Source organism: Xenopus tropicalis, chromosome 7 (assembly GCF_000004195.4).
Source record: "Xenopus tropicalis strain Nigerian chromosome 7, UCB_Xtro_10.0, whole genome shotgun sequence".
NCBI classification, from domain to species: domain Eukaryota; kingdom Metazoa; phylum Chordata; class Amphibia; order Anura; family Pipidae; genus Xenopus; species Xenopus tropicalis.
In genome coordinates this window covers 96,108,776-96,130,609 of record NC_030683.2, presented here as the reverse complement: position 1 = coordinate 96,130,609, position 21,834 = coordinate 96,108,776, and the positions used below count along the sequence as shown (strand labels likewise).

The 21,834-nt window shown below is 39.7% G+C and overlaps 1 protein-coding gene across 4 annotated transcripts in view; it reads left to right on the top strand.

Moving 5' to 3' along the window:
- LOC100488469 overlaps positions 1-21,587 on the top strand; it is a 97,491-nt gene extending 75,904 nt beyond the window's left edge. For all 4 annotated transcript variants that reach the window (XM_012967179.2, XM_012967177.2, XM_002937458.4 and 1 more), the window contains 2 exons: positions 17,970-18,134; positions 19,579-21,587. In XM_012967179.2, the coding sequence (XP_012822633.1) occupies positions 17,970-18,134; positions 19,579-19,707 (294 nt within the window). In that variant the 3' untranslated portion in view covers positions 19,708-21,587. The remainder of the gene's footprint in view (positions 1-17,969; positions 18,135-19,578) is intronic.
- Positions 21,588-21,834: the final 247 nt, after the last annotated feature.

Below are 21,834 nucleotides of genomic sequence, written 5' to 3'. Positions count from 1 at the left end.
TTACCTTTACTTCTCCTTTAAAGTTGCCTTCTCAATCCTGTTTTTGTACAGTGTGGTCAGACTGGTAAACTTTGTTATTGTATAATCGCTGGTAAATGATTGCTCTGAGTAATTTTGCTCATCAAACACACTACATACATGTATGTGGTCCATGACTAGCTGAATTTTAAGCTCTTGGATGATTTGATGCTTGGCCACTTAAAACAGCCTGATTTAGCACAACAAATAGGCAAAAATGCACTTGGCCACCTGACCAAACAAGTGGACTTGGAAATATGCATGGCAGTCATTTAAATAAGAATGTTTGTTACAGTACTTGTATAAAGGAAGTTACCAGTTGCTGTAGATAACTAAATTGTTCTTCAAACTCATTTCATTAGATGTAAAGTTGTCAGACCAGAATTCTTGGCCTCCTGCCGGGGGCTTTCTATTGCTTAATTGTGCAAGAATTTAAGATCATTATGTGAAGAAGTGACTTGCTGATGCCAAGAAGTGATCTGTCTGTATTTAAAGCTGTGTACAATTAACATGCTAAATGAACTTACCATGGGAAATTGTTACTGAACATCCCTAGCAATTCACCAAGACAACATGTGCTGATAAATGGACATATTACTATGTCAGTTTCATGTTGTGAAAGGGTTCCCTAGCCCTTATATTGTAAATTTGGCCCAAACCAAAGTGGGGCTGATTTTTAAATATATGTATAATTTTCCTTACTTACCAAAATTTTACTGCGAGGAGCAATTTATCCGACGGTTAGAAAATTTATTTTTAATTAACAGAGACATTTATTATACCTGATACCTGTGCCAATTCTCCAGAATATATTTGACTGCTTTGAGCAGTAGAACGCCAACAATTATCAGTCCAGAGAATTATTTTCTGCTGTGGAATGAATCAATCCAGCACAGAACATCAACTGTAAATTCAAAAAGGTTCGGTAAAGCTTTACAAATGATAAGTATTATTACTGCTGTGTAAAACATAATAATATAATATAGTTATAATAACTCACCCCACTTTAAGATCCATTCATCTGCTAATATTGCCAAATGAGCAGGTTATTGCCCAGATGGTGGGCCAAATGTGCTGAACTGATTTGATTGCCCCCAAATGAACTACTGTAACACATTAGGGTCCTGGGCATACTAATAGGGACAGTTGTACTGTATCTATGGCCCCATGCGGTCCTTGCCCTGGGTCTGTGCATGGGACCCATAGAGTGATTTTTATTACAATCCAGCCCACAGATGCGGTATATTGCCCCACGACATGGAACGAAAGAAAAGTAATGGCCGAGCTATAAAACTACCTAAGCACAGGGCTGGTTTATTTGTGTCTGTAAGGGCTTGTACTCACGAGCATTCCTTCCTGTATTCTCCTGCATTGCCTTCCACCTGCGTTTGGTGCTTACATGCGCCTGTGTGAGTACACGCATATAAGGAACAAAAGAATGCATTCCTTTTTTGCACTGTACCAAAGGGGAAAGCAGGAAGGCATGCTTACCAGCATTATGCACAATAAAAGTGTTGCATTGCCTATGGCATCCTGATAACATAATCATGATTTATCATCTATCTTGCAAATCAGCAATGGCCTCTGTGGGGAGGACTTATTGGAGTGGCCTTTGGCATGCTGGGTCTAGCGAGAAATTAGTTATTTTAAGTGAAACAGCATCTGTGACAGTTATTTTAGACCATAGGGTTGCCACCTCACCTCTTTAAAACTGGCCACATATTGAATCCACCTCCTTCATGGCTTATTAGCAATTAATTTAGATGCATGCTACAGACTCTAATGATTTCTGTGCAGCCATGCAGCATGCATGTAAATTAATTGCTAACTAGCTATGCAGGGTTCAATATGTGGCAGGTATTAAAGGGATGAGGTGGCAGTTCCAGTCACCCAGCATTTGGATATGCTGTTTCTAGTATTACACCCCTGTTTAATTTGCCTATTACTTCCTAAACTATGGCATGGCACTATGATAGAGTTGCCAGTTCGTTAGTATTTCACCTCCTGGTAAAAGTGATGATTTATACCTAAGGCCATTAATGGTGAAAAGATAACATTAGGAAGCAGGCAACTTTTACAGAACCCTTTCTATTGTCTATGGATTATGGCTGTTGTGTTTCTTCATTTGCATTGTACCTGAAGGAAGTGTTTTTTTTTTCTTCTGCTCCTGTTTTTTCATTGATCCCTTTAAAAATAAACTGTAAATTGATTGGCTGTGCCAAATCGCTTTGTAACCTGATACAAATTGCTTGAAGAAGTGATTGAAGACCTGAATGGAATGCAGGCAGGCTTGGGCACCTCAGGCAATGGAATACTTGCCAGCAAAACTATTAATCATGCAAAGCCCGATACAATGCAAACCTTTGGCAGTAAGAAATGTGAAGTTTAAGAGGTAAACTTGATTATTAGAAGTTTATTTGGGGCTCTTCCCTATAATATTAGACATCTATCTCAATCCAAGGTTTTCTGATCAGCTGCCCACAGACTTTTTCTAAACAACTCCCAGCATCCTCAGCCAATGTTGGAAAGCATAAATCCCAACGATGAGAGCAACTAGCAGGAATCATAATGAACAGTATGAATGTGTTTGCAAAGGCTACTACAGTTATGGGATCTGTTATCCAGAAACCCACTATTCAGAAAGCTCTGAATTACAGGAAGTCTATTTCCCATAGACTTAATTTTAATAAAATAATTCACATTTTAAAAACGTATTTCCTTCTTAATAAAACAGTACCTTGTACAATCCTATTTTTTTTTATGTTTAAATGATTTTTATAGTAGAGTGAAAGTATCCAAATTATGAAAAGATTCCCTATCTGGAAAACTACAGGTCACGAGCATTCTGGATAACAGGTCCCATACCTGTACTATAATATCCATTGCATTTATGTTCTAGTCAATAAGTTTTATGTAGATAAAAACAAGAAATCTGACAACATTTTCAATCTGGATGGAAATCAGAGAGTGTGAATAACAAACAAACTTAATTTTACATACTTTTTTACAATTGTAATTTCAGTCTTTTCCATATCAAACACTTATGGGCTTATTTATCAGTTTTCAAGTTTGTGAATTCGAGATTGTTTTTCTAATTGGAATAAACTCACATTTCAAATGCTTGCTTATTTATTAGTATAGAAAACTTTTCTTGCTTGAAAAAAATATCAATCATTCCAGTTTTTGAACCATGATTCGAATGTTGCGAGTTTTAGCACTAAAAACTCAAAACCAGAGTTATAGTTCTGGTGTGCACACCCAGTGCTGCAATATACCAGATGTTTGGTGAGCCCAAGATTGAACAAGGGACCACAATGCTCTCTAATCATTTATCATTTTTTTCTGCAGGCTGCAGGCTTCTACTGAGTGCAATAGTGAGGGTGAGACATACCTCCGTGTTGTTACTTAAATTTCCAGCGTCATGTGTTTTGTTTGCCACAGTGTTATTCTGAGTAGATTGCATAAATTAATCTGCTGTGAGTGACATTGCCCAGAGGGTAAAGACACAATGATTGTTTTGATTGTTTCAGTCTTCTCACTAACAAATGCACTGAGCATAGCTCCTAGGGCAAAAGCTGATTCCCATTGTAGTGCATGGAAATTATGCAGCCTCTGGGACATAAACAAGAAGTGTATTGCTACTAAGATGTGGACATCAGTGTTGCCTTGACATCCCTACTCACCCTTCCTTTAAGAGTGGAAGCACCCCTGTTGGGTTTAAAAATGGTGCTAATGCTGCAATGTATACAAAGTGTATCTGCTTATAATAATAATAGCAATAATCATAACAATACTCCAACCTCAAGGGCACACCACATGAACCAAAGTGCAAAGCTAAAGAAAACAACTGGGCCCTTTTCTCCTGTATTTTGCATTGTGTATGGCCATCTTCAGGCAGACTCTTACATTGGTGCAGCAGCACCAACTAACATCCACCAGTTTGCACAACTTTATTACATTATCTTATCTGTCCTCCTGTGGCAGATAGGGAAAACATATGGGAATTTCCTGATGCTGTGCTGTGACAAATAATATCCCAGAGTGTATTAAACAAACATTTTAGTTTTGATTGAATTTCTTTTTATATGTGATAATATAATAATACTTTGGACTTTAAGTTAACTTAGCATAAATCCATATTGTTAGAGCTTTTTGTTGCCTAAAGCATTGTATTTTTAAATCCAAAAAAAGACCCTTTAGCCTTAAGACGTATCCAAAAAATTCCAGCACCTAAGCGTTCCAAATAATAAATCCTATAACTATACATGGAATATATACAGACGGGTTAGTGCAGATCCTATCCCTTTGTGTACATGACAGATATTTTTTTCTTTATTTATTATATATTTTCCACTGTAGTAAAGGTATGCTTTAAATGCCTGTGGTGTACATTGATGCAGGAATGTAAGGTAAATATTTAATATATTTTTGCTTGTTCCACCAAAATTTTTCTAACTGCTGAAAATGTTCAAACATGTTTTTGCAAACCCCTTGTATTGATAACTTCAGTCAGACTGATGGTGCACTTATATACAGTCTAACATAGAATACAATGCAACAGTCTCTATGATGAATGTGAATGCTCATTAAGTAAATATTATAACTTGTATTATTGTATGCGACTGGGGTGCAACAGTTAATGGTGCTCACCAGTGGAGAATAGAAAACAAGTGCCTAAGCATAACAAAACATTTTTTTCTAGTAGGGTTTGTCTAACACAAAAATGAGAATGTATATTTAGTTTTGCTTTACTTTTTGTAATGTGATACTGGCTCAGGTTTTAGCCTTATTTTAGTTCAACATGCTATAATTGCACTGCAAAGAACCTAAAGACATGACAGGCCAGGGAGAGTGGTATATGTGGCATGGTCAGTTCAGCAGTAGTGTTTATAGAATTCTCTGTAGCATGGATCTGTACTAGATTATATCATAAATCTATGCCACCATAGGTATTCCTCTGTACTGAGCATAATTCATCCAGAAGTAAAAGGCAAACAGCAACCCTTTAAAATGAATGTATTATGGTAATTTTCCAGCAGCAAGGTTCTGGAGAATACATATATTTGTATGATTTCACTAAAGCAGTAAAACATTTCAGTGTATATTTTTCCACATAACGGGGCAAGTATATTCATAGTTTGGTACTGTTCTGTATAAATTAGAGCAGCTTGCCCTGCTGTTAAGGGAAAACGGTAATGCCAACCTAATTAAAATGAAAGAAATCTAAGAAATCTGGGAGATAATTCACTATGGATTATAAGTAGGTCACCTCTATTTATTTGGAAGGTGAAATTACTTTCCACATAAGATGGAGTAAGAAATGTTGGAAAACATTTCCTAATCTATTTCTAAATTATTTTACCAAGCTAGTTAATAATACAGATATGGGTATTATTATTATTATTATGGGTGATTTGGCTCACCATGCTTAGAATCTATTAACCACACTGGGGTGGTCATTTATCAACATTGGGAAAATTTACCTATCCGCAGGCATTAAATGGTTGTATTCGTTGTTCTACCTGCAGCTGTTGGAAAAAAAGCCAATCACTGATTGGTTGCTATGGGTTAGTTCCCATAGGCAAATGTGCCCGGGGTTGATAAACAAGGGTAACTATGTTACTTAGGGTTGGACCCTTACACACAGGCGTTTTCTCCTGTACCCACCTCTGGTTGATTCTTCATCTGTTCTAAAGCAGGGGAACATGGGGCAAATGCAACCTTTTCTTCTGAATGGGACTGTACCCAATAAGGCGCATGCAAGCGCCAAACACAGGTAGAATGCAACTTAATGCAATCCACCTTTGTTCAGTGGCTGCATGTGTCTGAGTACAGTCCGATCACACATAAAGAACATATGAAGAATCAACCACAGGAAGAAATTCTCATGTGTAAGTGCCCTTATACATGTTTTTTTAAAACTTTTATTTCTCACTACAACAAAAGTGTGTTTCTGTGATTCCTAATGGCCAACAAAGCAGCATTTGGCTAGAGAAAGAAGACACTTGCTTGTGTGGCAGATACTGTATATGAGATATGAAGCCTAAGCTTAGGAACAAACATAGTACTAAACTCATGGCCACAACAGCAGAGAGCATTTCAGCATCTGGGGTAGTCCAGAGACTTGTTTGCAGGTATCTGGTGCAATTGAGCATTTCTGCCTGAGGTGGCACTGCCGCAGAGGTGGAACTTTTCTACTATTTCTATAAAATATATGCACTTTCACGAGGCAATTGTTTTGTTTTAAACAGAAAATGTAGCTCTTACTGTTGCATAAGGGCATAATTTGCTTTCACTAGCCTAACTCACTTTGCTATAAGGCATTGCTTAGAGGTTCTAAATTCCAACTGTGAATATGTCATGCGGCAAACATGCATTTAACATAATATTATAGATCTCAAAGCCAAATTTTAATGGCTGGCAATACTGAATATGGAGCAAGCAGCACTCGCCCAGTCACATTGCAACCAATTATATGCATATATGAAAACATGTCCATTGTAACTGTATCTTCATGAGTTTTACTTTACCTTTGTTTAAATAAGTTGCAACAGAACATGAACTGTGTTGTTTTCACGGCAGATATATCCATCTGTAATCAGCCAACTCCGCACCCATGCTATCGCTACTCACTTCTAGAGCACAAATAAACCTTAGGCAGCTGCCCACTCACTTTGTGAGCCCTTTTTCCTGATCAGCATTCATATTACCTGCATGTGCTCTGATTCTGATTAATAACAGCTAATACCCAGTAAGCACTAGGGCAGTATGCATTTATTTAATCAGATACATTGTATACAGATCGCCGAACAATCCAAGTGCATATTAAAAACACATGTACAAAGCTGAAAAAGACACAGAACAGCTTAATGCAATCAGTTCAGCTTTGCTAATTGCTTATTTAAGTGTCCTCCAGTCATCAGATCATCTAGTAACCCTCATCGGCAATTAATGTCTTCCTGGCCCCTAGCTGTTATAAACTAGCAAACATTTCCTGGTAGGCAGGAACCTGGGATAAAGTCCTCTAGAACTTGATTCCACAGATAAAAGTATTGTGAAATCAGTTCATGTCATTTACTGTTTTCATGGATTTTTCTGATTAACTAAACTGATGTTCAGCATCATAAAAAAATTAAACATGTAATTAATTCAGTGACTTTTATTAAAAATAGTTAGATCTAGCTATCCAAGGACCAAGCCTTCCAATTTCCCCTTCAGAACAATACCATATGGTAATTTGTTTTATCGCCTCACTTTAACTTTATTCAAAATCAGGGATCCCCAACATTTTTTTTTTACTCGTGAGGCACAGTAAAAGTCAGATGCAAAAAGTCTTAGATATAAGATATTGGATAGCAATACAAGAAAGAAAAAAAGTTATTTGGGGATGCTAAATAAGGACTTTGTTGGCCCCATATGGAAGCCAAACTGGGCACCTACTTTGAGGCCACTAGGGCAATATCAAAGATGGTGGTGAGCAAGTTATTGCTTGTAAGCTACTGGTTGGGATCACTGTTCAAAATTCTTGCTTTGTGCTGTTGGTAGTTGCCTGGGTCACCTCATTACCCTTAAATATTGTCTGAAATGCAGGGCTGGGCCAAGCCAATTGGGCGCCCTAGGCCCCCCCGTACATGCGTGAATATGTACTGGTGCACATGAACTTATGACAAGGAAAACTGAGGAGCTGAGGAGCTAGTGGCAGAATGATGATGGACAAAACTAGGGATGCAGAAGAGGTACATGTCTAGCATCTCCACCACTACTGCGCCCTAGGCACATGCCTCTTTTGCCTCTAGTTCTGGCCCTGCTGATATGTGCCAATATGTGTCGCATAGCTCCCCTCAAAAAATACATACAAAGACTTGTGTGGCCACATTAATCCATAAGAACCAATTGCCTAATATCCCTATAGTGAGCTCAGTGTTGCCCGGATCCTATCGCATGCTGTATGCACTGAATACATTGTTAATAAACCAAGCAGATGCGTATTTAACACATAGACAATGTTTAGAGATGTTCAAGCATACGATGGGTTATTCCTGCCTACAGTAGGCCATTCAGTAGAACATTTTACTTAGCTGCCACTAAAACCAAGGACATACCAGATATTAAGGCACAAATACCAGGAAATAAATTAAAAAAGAATTTGCCATGAACGGCTTTTGTTTGTGACAGGTGATGGCGTCCTACCGGAGTTTCCATGACATTAATACAAAACAAAAAAAAATCTTGTGTGGATTGAAATCCTGGAGTAGCCAAGGAAACAGCTAGTACCGTGTGCAGTGGTGTTTTGCACAGGCTTTGTTCAGCCCCTGCCTTACAATGCGGTGGATCAGATTTCACCAGCTCAATCTGTCAGCATCAGATGCACATAAGGAGCTGGTTAATGTACAATTGTGTGTAGCAGGGAAACACCCATTTCTAGCAAGCCTTCTCCCTAACACATTTGTTTTTCTTAAAGTGCCAACAGGATTTACGGAAATGGGTTTTATTTGTATGCTCTGGTACTCAGAGCTTACAAATCATTTATTAATATGAACAAGGAAGTATGTACTGTTATAGATAAAAATATATACTGTATAATCATATGCACATTATGGACATAATGCTCATTAAGGGCGAAGATACACAGAGCTACTTAGTAGCAGCTACTTGTCACAATACTGAGACTTGCCTCTGCTAAAACATACATTGAGACAATTATCATTAAATGAGCAGCATTGTCTACAAGTAGCTGCTACTTGTATCTCCTTTTGTCTCTACTCTAAGGGCAGTAGCACACAGGGAAATTAGTTGCCCCACGATAAATCTTTGTTACCGCAGGTAACTAATCTCCTGGCAGTGCCATCTAAATTGCAGGTGGGATAGCATATGCGTTCCTTCAGTTTCCCAAAGTCGCCCGAAGTGACGCATATGCCATCCCACCGGCGATTTACATTCTTGCTGGTGAGATGGCATGTCAAGGAGATTAGTCCCTTGCGGTAACGAAGATTTATTGCGGACGACTAATCTCCACACGTGCCACTGTCCTAAGGGCGAAGACACACGGAGCTACTTAGTAGCAGATTTTTGTCACAGCTACTGAATGCCTGAATTGCCTATTTTTGTAGCCGTGACAATTAGCTGCTACTAGTAGCTCTGTGTGTCTTCACCCTAAGGGATGCAAGAGCATGCATGGAGCACTTATGCCTGGGGGAAAAGCTGCACTGTGCACCCCACCTGCAGCATCACCCACTTGTGGGAGGGAGCTGGGGCACCCTGAACCTTTCCCCCTCATAAATACTGACTAATCTCCTTGACATGTCATACCACTGGCAAGAATGTAAGTCGCCGGTAGGATGACATACAAGTCACTTCGCTTTCCCAAAGTTGCCTCTCAAGGAAACTTCGGGCAACTTTGGGAAACCAAAGGAACGCATATGCCATCCCACCTGCAATTTAGATTGCCACCGGCGGCCCAGACACGACCTTTACCTGCGGTCCCCCTGCCTGACCGCTCCTGCCCCGACGCGTTAAATTATGCGCGTTCGGGGGAGAACGGCAGGTGAGGGGCCCTGCGAGGGGGGTCAGGGGAGCCCCTGCAAGGGGGGGGAGGAGGGAATTAGGGGACACGGCCGGCGGGGGCACCCGGTGGGCCCTTCACCCCCCAGTCCGACCCTGCCAGTGGGATGGCATTGCGAGATTAGTTGCCCACTGTATTCACAGGGATAGCTGCAGGTCTCTGAGCTTCAAAAAGGAGTATAGAGACCCATGTCAATACAGCAGCTTTTTTTGCACTGATATCCACTCCATGTAGCTTCATGGAGGCCAACACCAGGCCTGTCAATAGAGCTACATGGGTGTGCACATAAGAGCAGATACGCTTTCCTCTGCATCTATAAAAACACCTGGGCAGGAAACCAGTGAACCAGCTTATTGCACCCTTGCCCTTGGGTCCAATTCTGTATGATGAAATAAGCTTGAAAACTCTATTAAAGTCTATGGGAAAAAACTGAAGGAGTAATGTTTTTCCTCATCAGACTGAATCTCACCCTGTTTTCATGTGATAAACTATAAAATAAGGTTTTCCTGTTGATTGGAATCTGAGCTTTATTATCTTATATACACAAGACACCCAAGTCCCTGACCTGAAAAGCTTACAAGGGTAAGATGAATATAAGATTTCACAACTCTGGGAACATTTTCCACTTCATGTATTCTATTATTTACTGTATTTATATAGTCCTGGCATATTATGTAGACTATACTTAACAGTCGAGGTTCTAGCAGACTTTACAGTCTACTGTACCACAGGCACACACTAGGGCCATGTCATTATGAACCAATTAACTGGTATCTTTTTGAAATGAACACATGCTTATACCAAATGCCTTTCTACCAGCAACAAAGGCAATTGCTGGTTGAAAGGCCTACACATCATTTTGGTTTTCCAAAGTCACGTGAAGTTGCTGGTAATTGCCTGCCGAAGGACTTTTATTTAACTTGTTCATTAATGACTTAGGGGAAGCTATGGTAAGCAATGTATCAGTGTTTGCAGATGATACAAAACTCTGCAGCCCAATTAATTCCAGGATGTGGCATCCTTGCAGCAGGATCTTGACAAAATCTGGGTGGCTAAGTGGCAGATGAGATTTAATGTCAATAAATGTAAGATCATGTACCTGGGACATAAAAAATATGCAAGCCACCTTAATTTGACTGCACTAGGCAAATCCATAATGGAAAATGACCCTGGAGTCCTTGCAGATAATAAATTGGCTCTAGCAATGCTAGTCATCAGCTGCAAGAGCAAACAAGGTTTTGAGCTGTATTAAAAGGGTCATATATTTGCAGGTGGAGGGGTTATTCTTCCACTTTACAGAGTGCTGGTAAGTCCCCCATTTTCAATATGCCCTGCTGTTTTGGTCTTCAGTGCTCAAATAGGACATTATTGTGTTAGAAAGGGTTCAGAGAAGGGCAACTAAGCTGGTAAAGGGTATGGAATGTGTCAGTTATGAAGAAAGACTGGCCAGGTTGGGATTGCTTATGCTGGAAAAGAGGCGCTTAAGAGGTGACATGATAAATATGTTTAAATATATAAGGGGATCATATAATAATCTCTCTATGCTTTATTAACCAGTAGATCCTACCAGTGAACACAAGGGCCACCCAGGGTTTTTTACAGTGAGAGCTGTGAAGTTGCGGAACTTTTGTGGAACAGTTGTACTGGCTGATACTGGCTTGACATTAGATAGTTTCAAGAAGGGGTTGAATGGCTTTTTAGCAAGTGGGAAATTACTGGGTTATGGAAGATAGCTCATAGTACAGGTTGATCCAGGGACTGGACCGATTGCCACCTTGGAGTCAGAAAGGATTTTTTTCCCCTCTGGGGCAAATTAGAGGCTTCGGAAAGGTATTTTGCCGTTCTCTGGATCAAATAGCATTTAGGAAGTTTAACGTACTATATTACTATGTAGTTGTCTGTGTAACAAAGGTTGCACACAGAATTTTCATTTGGAGAGGCTAATGCACCTTTGGGATTGTCTTCAATGCGTCTAAGGTAGATCTACCCCACAAGCCATGAGATACACAAATGCATCATATTGTTCCAGCCATGCAAGACTCCCACTAATGAGCACCACATTCTAGAATTTTCTGAAACCCTCTAAAACCATGGATTTACATGCCAGGGAATTACAGCCACTTCTAGCTGCCTTTTGGGTGGGTTATGAACCTGCAGGCAAAAACAATTCAGAAAGATGTGCCTTTTATTCACTCGAGCTGTACATTGTACATAATTGATTTATAGCTACTAATTGCTTTATATACAGGTATAGGACCCGTTATCCAGAATGCTCGGGACCAAAGGTATTCCGGATAAGGGGTTTCCGTAATTTGGATCTCTATACCTTGTCTACTAAAAAATAAAAAAAACATTAATTAAACCCAATAGGATTGTTTTGCATCCAATAAGGATTATTTATATCTTAGTTGGGATCAATTACAAGGTACTGTTTTATTATTACAGAGAGAAAGGAAATCAGTTTTAAAATTCTGAATTATTTGATTAAAATGGAGTCTATGGGAGACGGGCTTTCCGTAATTCAGAGCTTTCTGGATAACGGGTTTCCGGATAAGGGATCCCATACCTGTATATATTTTATCCCAACCCATAACTTTAAAGTTGTTTGTTAGCAGAGTCTGCATTCTGTAGCAAAAATGACTTAAAACATTGGGAAATGTAATTGCTGCCAAGGATTCTGACAACAAAGAAAGCAGCCCTCTCAGCACTATCAGTCCTGCTAGATAAGCAGAAATCTTGGAGCACTTTGCCTTAACAGACTTCTCTTTTTACCCATCTTATTTTTTTAGCAGCCCAGATGTGCAGCACAAAATGCCCCAAATTACCTTCCATTGGCTCTTATGGGATATTGATTGCACCATCACTTTCATACTGACTTCATGCTAAAATCACTTGGTGATCGCTGTTACTGGCACTTTCAGGGAATTCTCAATGGAGATTCAATAAATAGCACCAGTGAAATTAGGTCTGTACAAAAATGCAGTAATATATACAATGAAGCTGACAGCACATTTTGCTATTCATGGGAAGGGAGGCATGTGTGCACTGTTGTCCATCTAATAACTATGGTACATTTTTCCAGTATGTGGGCAGTATACTTTACGCAGGGACCCCTGTACAGTAGTTTCAATGAATTAAGGATTAGCAGTGTTTACAGTGAGGAATAGCTCCTAGCAGAACAGCCAAGAGCATGGAATAATGGAATGTTACAACAAAGCCACATGTGTTTCTGTATGTAAATGCAGCCAGCACGCAGAGATTTGGCTGCTTTTTGGAGGACAGCCTGCTGGAGCTCACTCCTCTATTGTGTGACAGAATTGTGGGAGTTAATTGCGTGTGGGCCAGAAGAAAGTTGCTGTTCTAATGCTAATTCTGATTACATTCAGACCCGACCCCTGACCTGAGCCTTTAGGCAGCACTCGGAGATGTTGTTACACACCAGGCCACATTCTTTTCTTTTTTTTTTCTTTGTTTGTAAAGCCGTATTTGCTAGCCTTAAGTCATCATTTTAAAATATAGTGTCTTCTCTTGGTTTTTTTTCATGGTCAGAGATAATTTATATTCATTAGCTGAAATCAATGCTGTATTTTTTCCATAAAAGCAATCATTTTATTGGAAATGAATAAGGGAGATTAAGAAGGCCTGGACTGGGATTCAAAATCACAAACAGCACCCCCACCAGCCCAATAAATAGTGACTGTCTGTGGCATCTTACAGATTGCCAGTCCGTGCATGAGATTGAGTGCCCTGTAATTTATTAATATCTCAGATACAGGAACGTAGTGATTTAACTCATTCTTTGCCATGTTCTCATATGGCATGCCCCTGGTCTAATCTGCTGGGCTCAACAACAAATCTGCTTTTGCTTTCTCTTTTTTTGCTTAGCTTACTTATCTCAATAAAGTAACAATTAAGAGCTGAAAAGATTATATTTTTGGAAGCCATTTTGATTTTTGCCATTATCCCCTGGCATCCAGCCAAAAAAAGAGTTCTCTTTCTGCATCATTTGAAATCCTGGCAGGGGAGGAGGGACTAAAACATTGATTTTACAAATGGTAACAACTTCTCCACAGCTTACAGACAGCATGCAGGAACTATAAAACCCACAATGCATTGCACTATGATGTTTCTTTCCTTATTGACATCACATGTGCAAGGAATTGTGGGATTTGGAGGATGCAGGCTGAGAACAGTCGACTACTGTTACATTTTTTTTGAGTCCCAAAGTAGTAATTAATGATAAAAGTCTGCTTATTTTTTAACAGATGTATTGCAAAGTTGCTTGAAATATTGTTCACTTTTAAAAAAGCTCCTGCATCGAACAGCAAGGGGCAATCATGTTACAAATGTCTTATTATTAGCAGAGTTTTACTTATATTATAAAAAGGAAGAGGAGGCAATGATATCAGTTTCAAAAGTTCACAGAAGAGCACTGAGCAATTTTACACTATTTTGGATCATGTACATTTTACCTTAAGAATAAATATGTGTTTTGGAATGTAGTGTTGTTTAATGGTAATTATATTGAATTTTGTTTTGATTTCAAGTAGCCATGTTATAGCCTTTTGGAGCATTATTAATATAGACACTGTTTACTGGTAAATGAAACAATAAACGTTAAATATCTTTGCACTTTCTCAAATCATATTCATCCAAGTATTTTATCACATTTGATTTGCAAACAGTTGTAGCGCTGTAGTTCCCCCATACAAGTGACTAGAAAAAATGGGCCTCAACTTAAATTATAGAACAGTATTGTTCGTATGTTTTACTATAGGCATCCCTGCCAGTGGTGTGCCCGGTCCCCCAGCAAGAATATCTTCAGAGGGGCCCAGCGCAGAGTAAACTCATCCAGCCCCCCTTCCTGATGTGTCCCCCCATCCACTCACAAAGTCCGAAATAAGGAGTGCTATTTATAGCATGCGTTAAAAATCTTATCACTTCTTATTTTTCACTCGATTCACTAAAAGGACACTTGTCATAATTAAGAAGCAATGTTCTTGGCGTTATTTATCTTGCGACGACATATTTTCAAGCAATATATTACGCAGCGCACAACATATTACGCAGCACGCGATATTTTTTAGTCTTCAGAAAGTAATGGTTACATGGGTAATATATTGCGCTCTGCGTAAAATATCGCACGCTGCGTAATATGTTGTGCGCTGCGTAATATATTGCTTGAAAATATGTCGTCGCAAGATAAATAACGCCAAGAACATTGCTTCTTAATTATGACAAGTGTCCTTTTAGTGAATCGAGTGAAAAATAAGAAGTGATAAGATTTTTAACGCATGCTATAAATAGCACTCCTTATTTCGGACTTTAGTGAATCGGGCCCTTTGTGTGGTAGCACTATCAGATTAGCTGCAGCCTCATGGACCCCTGGACAGTAGAAGTAGGATGTGTACATTCAGAGCTTGGGGTATAGGGTCCCAAGTGAAGTGTCAGTCAGTGTAGGGCAGTGCTGTCCAACTGGCGGCCCGCTGTGTGGCCCCCCACCTGTCTGGCTGCTTTGATGGCTTACTCTTGTGTAAGCTCTAAGTGGTATCAGTACTGTGATTAACTGCCCCCCCTGCATGGTTCTCACCTCAGATTCAGGCTGTAATCAGGCTGTATTGTTTAAATATGTAATCCCCTGTGTTGTTCACACCTTTTAATCTCTGCATTGTTCTACCCCTGCAGTGTTCACACCTCAGGCTCAGGCTGTAATCACCCCCATTGTTCCCCTGTTCACACCTCAGGAGCAGTAGAAAACCACAAATAATCCCTGCACACTACAAAAAGAACATATACTGAGGTGGTACTTCAATTAAAAAGTTTTTTAATATATAGTTATTGTGCAGGCTGTAGGAGCAGTGCCAGCATTGTGTCACTGTAGGCTGCCTGTGTGTGCCATACACACAGGCATCATAGGGCAAGCAGAGTATGGCACACACAGGCAGGGTAGGGAAGGCAGAGTATGGCACACACAGGCAGAGTATGGCACACACAGGTCAAGTATGGCACAAACCAGCCAAAAATGGCAAACACAGTGAAAGTATGGCACACGCAGGCAGGGTAGGGAAGGCAGAGTATGGCACACACAGGCAGGGTAGGGCAGGCAGAGTATGGCACACACAGGCCAAGTATGGCACAAACCAGCCAAGAATGGCACACACAGTGAAAGTATGGCACACAGGCAGGGTAGGGAAGGCAGAGTATGGCACATACAGGCAGGGTAGGGAAGGCAGAGTATGGCACACACAGGCAGGGTAGTGAAGGCAGAGTATGGCACACACAGGCAGGGTAGGGCAGGCAGAGTATGGCAGGTTTTTGCTGTACTGCAACCATTAATATGGGTATGGTCATGTGATAACATGGGTGTGGTTTCAAGTGGGTGCGGTTTCAAAAAGGGGAGTGGTAAAAACTGGCTTCCATTATCGGCCCTCCACCACGTATGTCAGAAAAATTCCGGCCCTCGGTACAACAGAAGTTGGACAGCACTGGTGTAGGGGAACCAATGTATAGGGATTAGCCAGTGTTAGTGCTGCACCTAAAGTTTAAGGGTGCTCTAGAAGTACAAAATAGCCAGGATTAGTTAATTAAGCAGGCAGGGCTCCAGGAACGAGTATGAATGGGTTCTCATCCCAGTGGTATCCTTCATTGTAGGGAGTGTTCAGGTCCAAAATAGTAACACTGTTTACTATGGTGATCTTTTCCATTTATTTTACACAGCTTTTTACACCGTTTTTTTTCGGAGAATTCGCTTTACACAGCATAATAAATATGCACCTAAGTCTGTCTTTCTGAGTTTAGCAACAATAAATGGGATTGCAAAATCTCTCTCTGAGGCATAGACTGAGGAATTTAACCTGAAGAAATTTTTTTTTTGCTTGTATGCAAAAAAATAAAATAGCAATGGCCCAGGGGCAGGCTGAAGGTGTTTCAGTGTAGCCATACTATGTGGATTAAATGCCCTGCTATTCAGCTGTACTGCACAGCAATGTCTTCCTAAACCTTAAAGAACATAACATTATTATTTGCATACAAATATTAAAATATCTCACCATTCAGGGTCCCAACTCTAAATTCCTAGGCCCCTCAGCAGTCACAGGGTTTGTTTCAACTATTGTCATGCAAATAAGCCTCAGAATGGATTAGTGTTGCATTTTACAGGGGTGGGTGGGAACCTAGCAGATCTGGAAAGTACAGCAGCATCTGTGCTCTGTTTGTCTCTATTCCAGAGCCATGAACTACAACTTCTATAATAAACAAAGAGTTTCATATACTGTATATAATACCCAGATCTCTTTCTTCTGCACTAATTGTCCAAAGCTCTTTCCCCTTTATATATAATATTATAACATAATATAATTAAAAAGTGATTTGCTCACGAGATATTTTCTATACTGATTACAGAAAAAGTTATAAGGGTGCACTCAACACACTAGTGGTCAGATACATTCTATATACAACTGTTTCTATACAAAGTCTGCAGAACCAATCATATTTAAAATGGGAGCTAATTTGTTGGATGATACAGCATGTGTATACTGACCTCTAGTGGTAGAATGGAGGATTTTATATTTATTGCTATTCTGAAATGAAATAGGAACGGACATAATCAAATATGGTAATGACCTATGATTTATATTATAATCTAAATTGTCTTGAGATTGTAGGATGTGCTTGTGGTCACCTCACAATGATGTACATTTCCCTGCCATTGAAGTAACTGATTTTTTACAGAACCTAGGTTACGTTCCATCAAGGGTACAGGGTCATACTGGGCCAGTGGGGCACCGGAAAAAAACTGGTGGGCCCCAGCTCTTGTGGACCCACCGACCCAGACATGTTCCCCACTGACTGCCAAGAAGTTTGTATGATCCATGTCCCCTCCCCCCGATGTCAGCCACAAGTACAAAGTAAAGGGTACATCGTACACAGTCTTTTTGTTCTCTATTTGTCTATTTGGGTTTCCTCCATGTATTCTGGTTACCTCCCAAACTTTAAAAACATACAGATATGTTAACTGGCTACTGATAGAACTGACCACTGTGACAAAGGTTAGATAAAAAAACATCTGCTGTTCTCCACAGAAAAGCACAGTGGTACATCCCAGTAGCACTGAGCCCCTACTAGACTATTAGACCCTAAGGAAGTCAAATAAAAAATTACAACATTTACTATGGTAATACAGCCACTGGAGTAGGGGTATGTTACAACCCAGGGGGAGTGCAAGAGCAAATTGCATCTTTTTTTTTTTTGTGAAGTCTATGAAAGACAATGAATGTTAATAGAAAAATCAAGCAGAATAAAACATGCCACTAATTATGATGTATGTGTTGAAATGTATCCTATAGTATACAAAGTAAATTGATTATTTTTGCCCTATTTTGTTTTACAGGGAGAATTAAATTGTCTGGGAAATGGACCGATACGAGTATTTGATTTTCTCACCAGGAAAGAGACAGAGTATCCCCCTCGTATGCCTGCCTTTATCCCTTTGGGATTGATGGCTCATGGTGGAGCAGACTATTGCATCATGGAAAACTTCATTTCAGCTGTTGCTGTAAGCACCTAAAATCAGGCTTTAATAATCCCGGTTCCATAATGAACAGTTTTATGTAGTGGTCAGTGTTTTTAATGTAACTGGAGTGTTTGTACAAACACCCTTGTTCACATATACACCCGGCTCTGGGTTATTTCCTAGTAGGCCTCTTGCACCTCTTTCTGGGGTTATTATATATGACCAGAGCATGTCCTTTGGTGCAGGGTATTTGATGAGCTTATGTGCTGGTGTTGTGTGCCAGCAGGGAACACTAGCACTGTCACTTGGAAGAAGCAGAGGAGGAGGGTTGCAATTTAGCAACCTGTAAGGTGAGGGGGCAAACAAGAGGCTGACCTTTGAGAGTATAGGGCTGCAGTTTATAGGCAAAACAACAACTGTATTATTTTATAGAATAAAGCTGATATAAAAATACATTGGGCTCCCTTTATAAAGAAACACCAGTAACTATGTTATAGATTTACTTAACACAAGTGTTTTTCTCAATTAAGTTTTAAAGTTTTTAATCAGTGGTCTAAAACCTCCAATGAATCTGTTTTCCTATACAACTTGCTATTAAGTTTAGTTTGCACACACTTCTCTATGCAATGCTATTTAAATGTAACATTTTTAGTAGCAAAATCCTTGGTGCAAAGTTGTGCTAGATCAGATAGAATTCATGGAAATTTCCCAAACTACAATTATACTTTTTCCTGACTCTGATCTATAAAAACCTGTGGGCAGAAAGCAATGGAACCATGTAATTTTGCCATTCAGTAAAACTGGACCAAGATGAACACTGGTGTAAACAAGACCTTATGGCAAATTATTTTAAAAAACCTTTTGAAGCAATGACTGACTGACAGTATATGAACCTGATAATGCTCATTTACATCTGCTAGTGTAGTTGCAGTCCGCACAATTTCCCTCCTTGCACTTCCCTATAATTGAGCTCACCACTCGCCCTTGCCTTTCATTCCGTGTAGGGTGCTGCTGTGCCTATTGATACAGGGGAGCTCTGGAGCTACCACCACCAACCATGTGGCAGAGTTCCCTCGGGAGAGTTCCCTCAGCAGAGTTATTTGCAGCAGTTGATTTGCACTGAAAGAATAAGCTTACACATTACTCACACGCAAAACACTGTAAATGACTCCAGATAAATTAAAAAATATTTGGCACAAATGCGGCCAATTTGTGATGAAGTCCACACGCAGTTGTGTCTATTTTGGCAAATCGCACACAACCGGGGTAGGAGCAGCACAATTGCGTCAAAAGAATTGCCTGTCTGTGTCCACAATGACACCAAAATTCTGGGATTTAAATGACCCCTTATTTAAGTCAGCGGCCGGTATTACCTGCCTACTTGCTGATACACATATTGCACTGTACAGAAATACAGAAAAACAGACAATGTTTTAAATATAACATCGCAATTTTTATCCCTTTGGTTTTTTATTATTTCCAACAGAATAACGATCCTTCGCGTATACTTTCTGGCCCAGATGAAACCCTTAGAAGTCACCTGTTGGTGTTTGAGGCCGAGAGATCAAGGAAAGAGAGCACAGTGGTTCATCTAAGCAATGACAACCCAGTATGAATAGAAAGCATTATGGAAATGTATTACAGAAACTGTCATGTAGTTATGTATGTTTTATATGCTTGGTACACTTTATTTTGTAATAAATACAATGATATAATATAAACAATTGTCCTTGTAGTCCTAAAGACACTCACTGCTCACTGTGCTGATATAGGTATATGCTGACTGATGGGGCCAACTATTATATGGTTTTGTACAATTATTGGGATGGATCCAAGTTGGTTTGACTCTAACAAAAGGCCATATTATGTCCATGTACTGCCATTTAAAAAACTAATACTGTTAAAAGCAGTTTTTGATTAAAAAAAAAAAAAAAACATCGTCTGACCATTTCTTGGGCTTTGTGTGTATCATACAGGTGTTCAGTTATGAACTGAGGTAAGAGCTGTTTTAAATGGATGTTACCTATCTAAAATGTCCGTGGTTTAAATATTTTACTTCCCTTTTATGCACATCTACCAAGTGCTAGTTTTTTGAAAAGGGAACAATATAAAATCTGCAGGTAGGATGCCCCACAGACCAAATGGTCAATATCATCCAATTTGTACTTGAACATGTATTGGCAGCTTATATTGACAGGTTCTTTTGCTGATGGTCCAGTCAAGAGGATCTGAACTTAAATAGGAGGATGCATTGGCTGCCTTTGTTTCTGGATATGCTTATCCTCTTTACTGCCTAATAATTTTGGTTGTTGTAGCCCCCTTAAATATTCAGTTTTTGTTGTTGTTTTCTCAATTAGCCAGCTGATTATTCTTGTGATGGGTTCTGTATTCTGAGTACTGTTCTGTTCTGCCTCGAAGTTTATCATCAAAACATGACATAATTGCTGCTGTTGGGGTTATTTACAACCTTCTGGCAGTTGGCAAAGAAGTGCATAGAAGTATATAGTCGTCTCCTAGCTAGTGTGTCATTTAGATGTGTAGGTTAGGGAGCAGCAGAGGGTGCAAGCCACAATGGGACCCTGTCCTTGCCCTATGGCAGGAGGTAAGGATAGGACTGGCCTGCGCCCCCTGATGCTGCATTGTGCCAATTATTTATTTGACCTGAGGTGCACAGAGCACCCATTCTCCTTGGCAAAAGTGCTGCCTGAATGAGCAGTAAGGGTCATGCCCATGCTCTCCTTATGTCCAGGGGAATAGTTAATGATCACCTTTATCTTATTCAACACCTTTCTGATTTATTGCATTACATTTAAGAGTTTATATGTGGGAAAACAGGCACAAAGCACCATGTTTTTGTCTACAATGCACCTGCCCCATAACCACCAGGTGCAGCACTTGTATTAGACCTGTCTTTGAATGCAGCACTGCTTATGGAAGGGGTGGCACATGGGTGGGATGTTGGTGTCTTTTGTACATCCCTTCCTTGAGCATCATTAAGGACAGGCAAAGAAAGAAACACCAGTGGGGAGCCAGGCTCTCTGCAGCTCTGTATTTAATGGCAGCTCAGGCCTGCTTCTGGCAGGCATTAAGTACTGCCTTGCACCTGGATGCATTGCATTTTGTACCTTGTGATGGATGCACTCGCACAATGGTGCAAATAGCAGCTGCTCTGCATCAGCGTCAGTGCCGGTTTCTATGTGTAGTCTGGCTAATAGGCTCAATTTTGCATTCATTAGTAAGTATAACATTTGCACTCTGCTATGTTAAATAAACTCTATGTTTTCAGCGAAAAATATAAATATTTTATTTCAATGACATTGCCCTTTTCAGTGCCACTATATCACTTTACTGGACCACTTTACAGATGTAACGTACCAAAACTGAGACACATACTGTATGTACTGAAATGCAAATTTCCTCCTAACCTATCTATATGTTGTTTTTTCTAATTCCATCTCATGTGTGCTCAAGATAAAGATTATTTTTCCCCACTTTTATCTTTGCCCATTTATTTCTCACATTTATTATTTATATTTTCACTATATCCAAGAAAATTCTTATTGAATTACATGACATTCCCATAGACTTCTATTAAACAAATATATCAACACAGTTTGAGTTAGAGTAAGTCCAACTACCTATTGCACAACAGCAATGCGGCTGTGCCCACTTGGATAGAATGGTTCTCAGCACCTCTGAGCTTGAGTAATTTTAGCCTTAATGAAAATTGTAAGAAAACCCA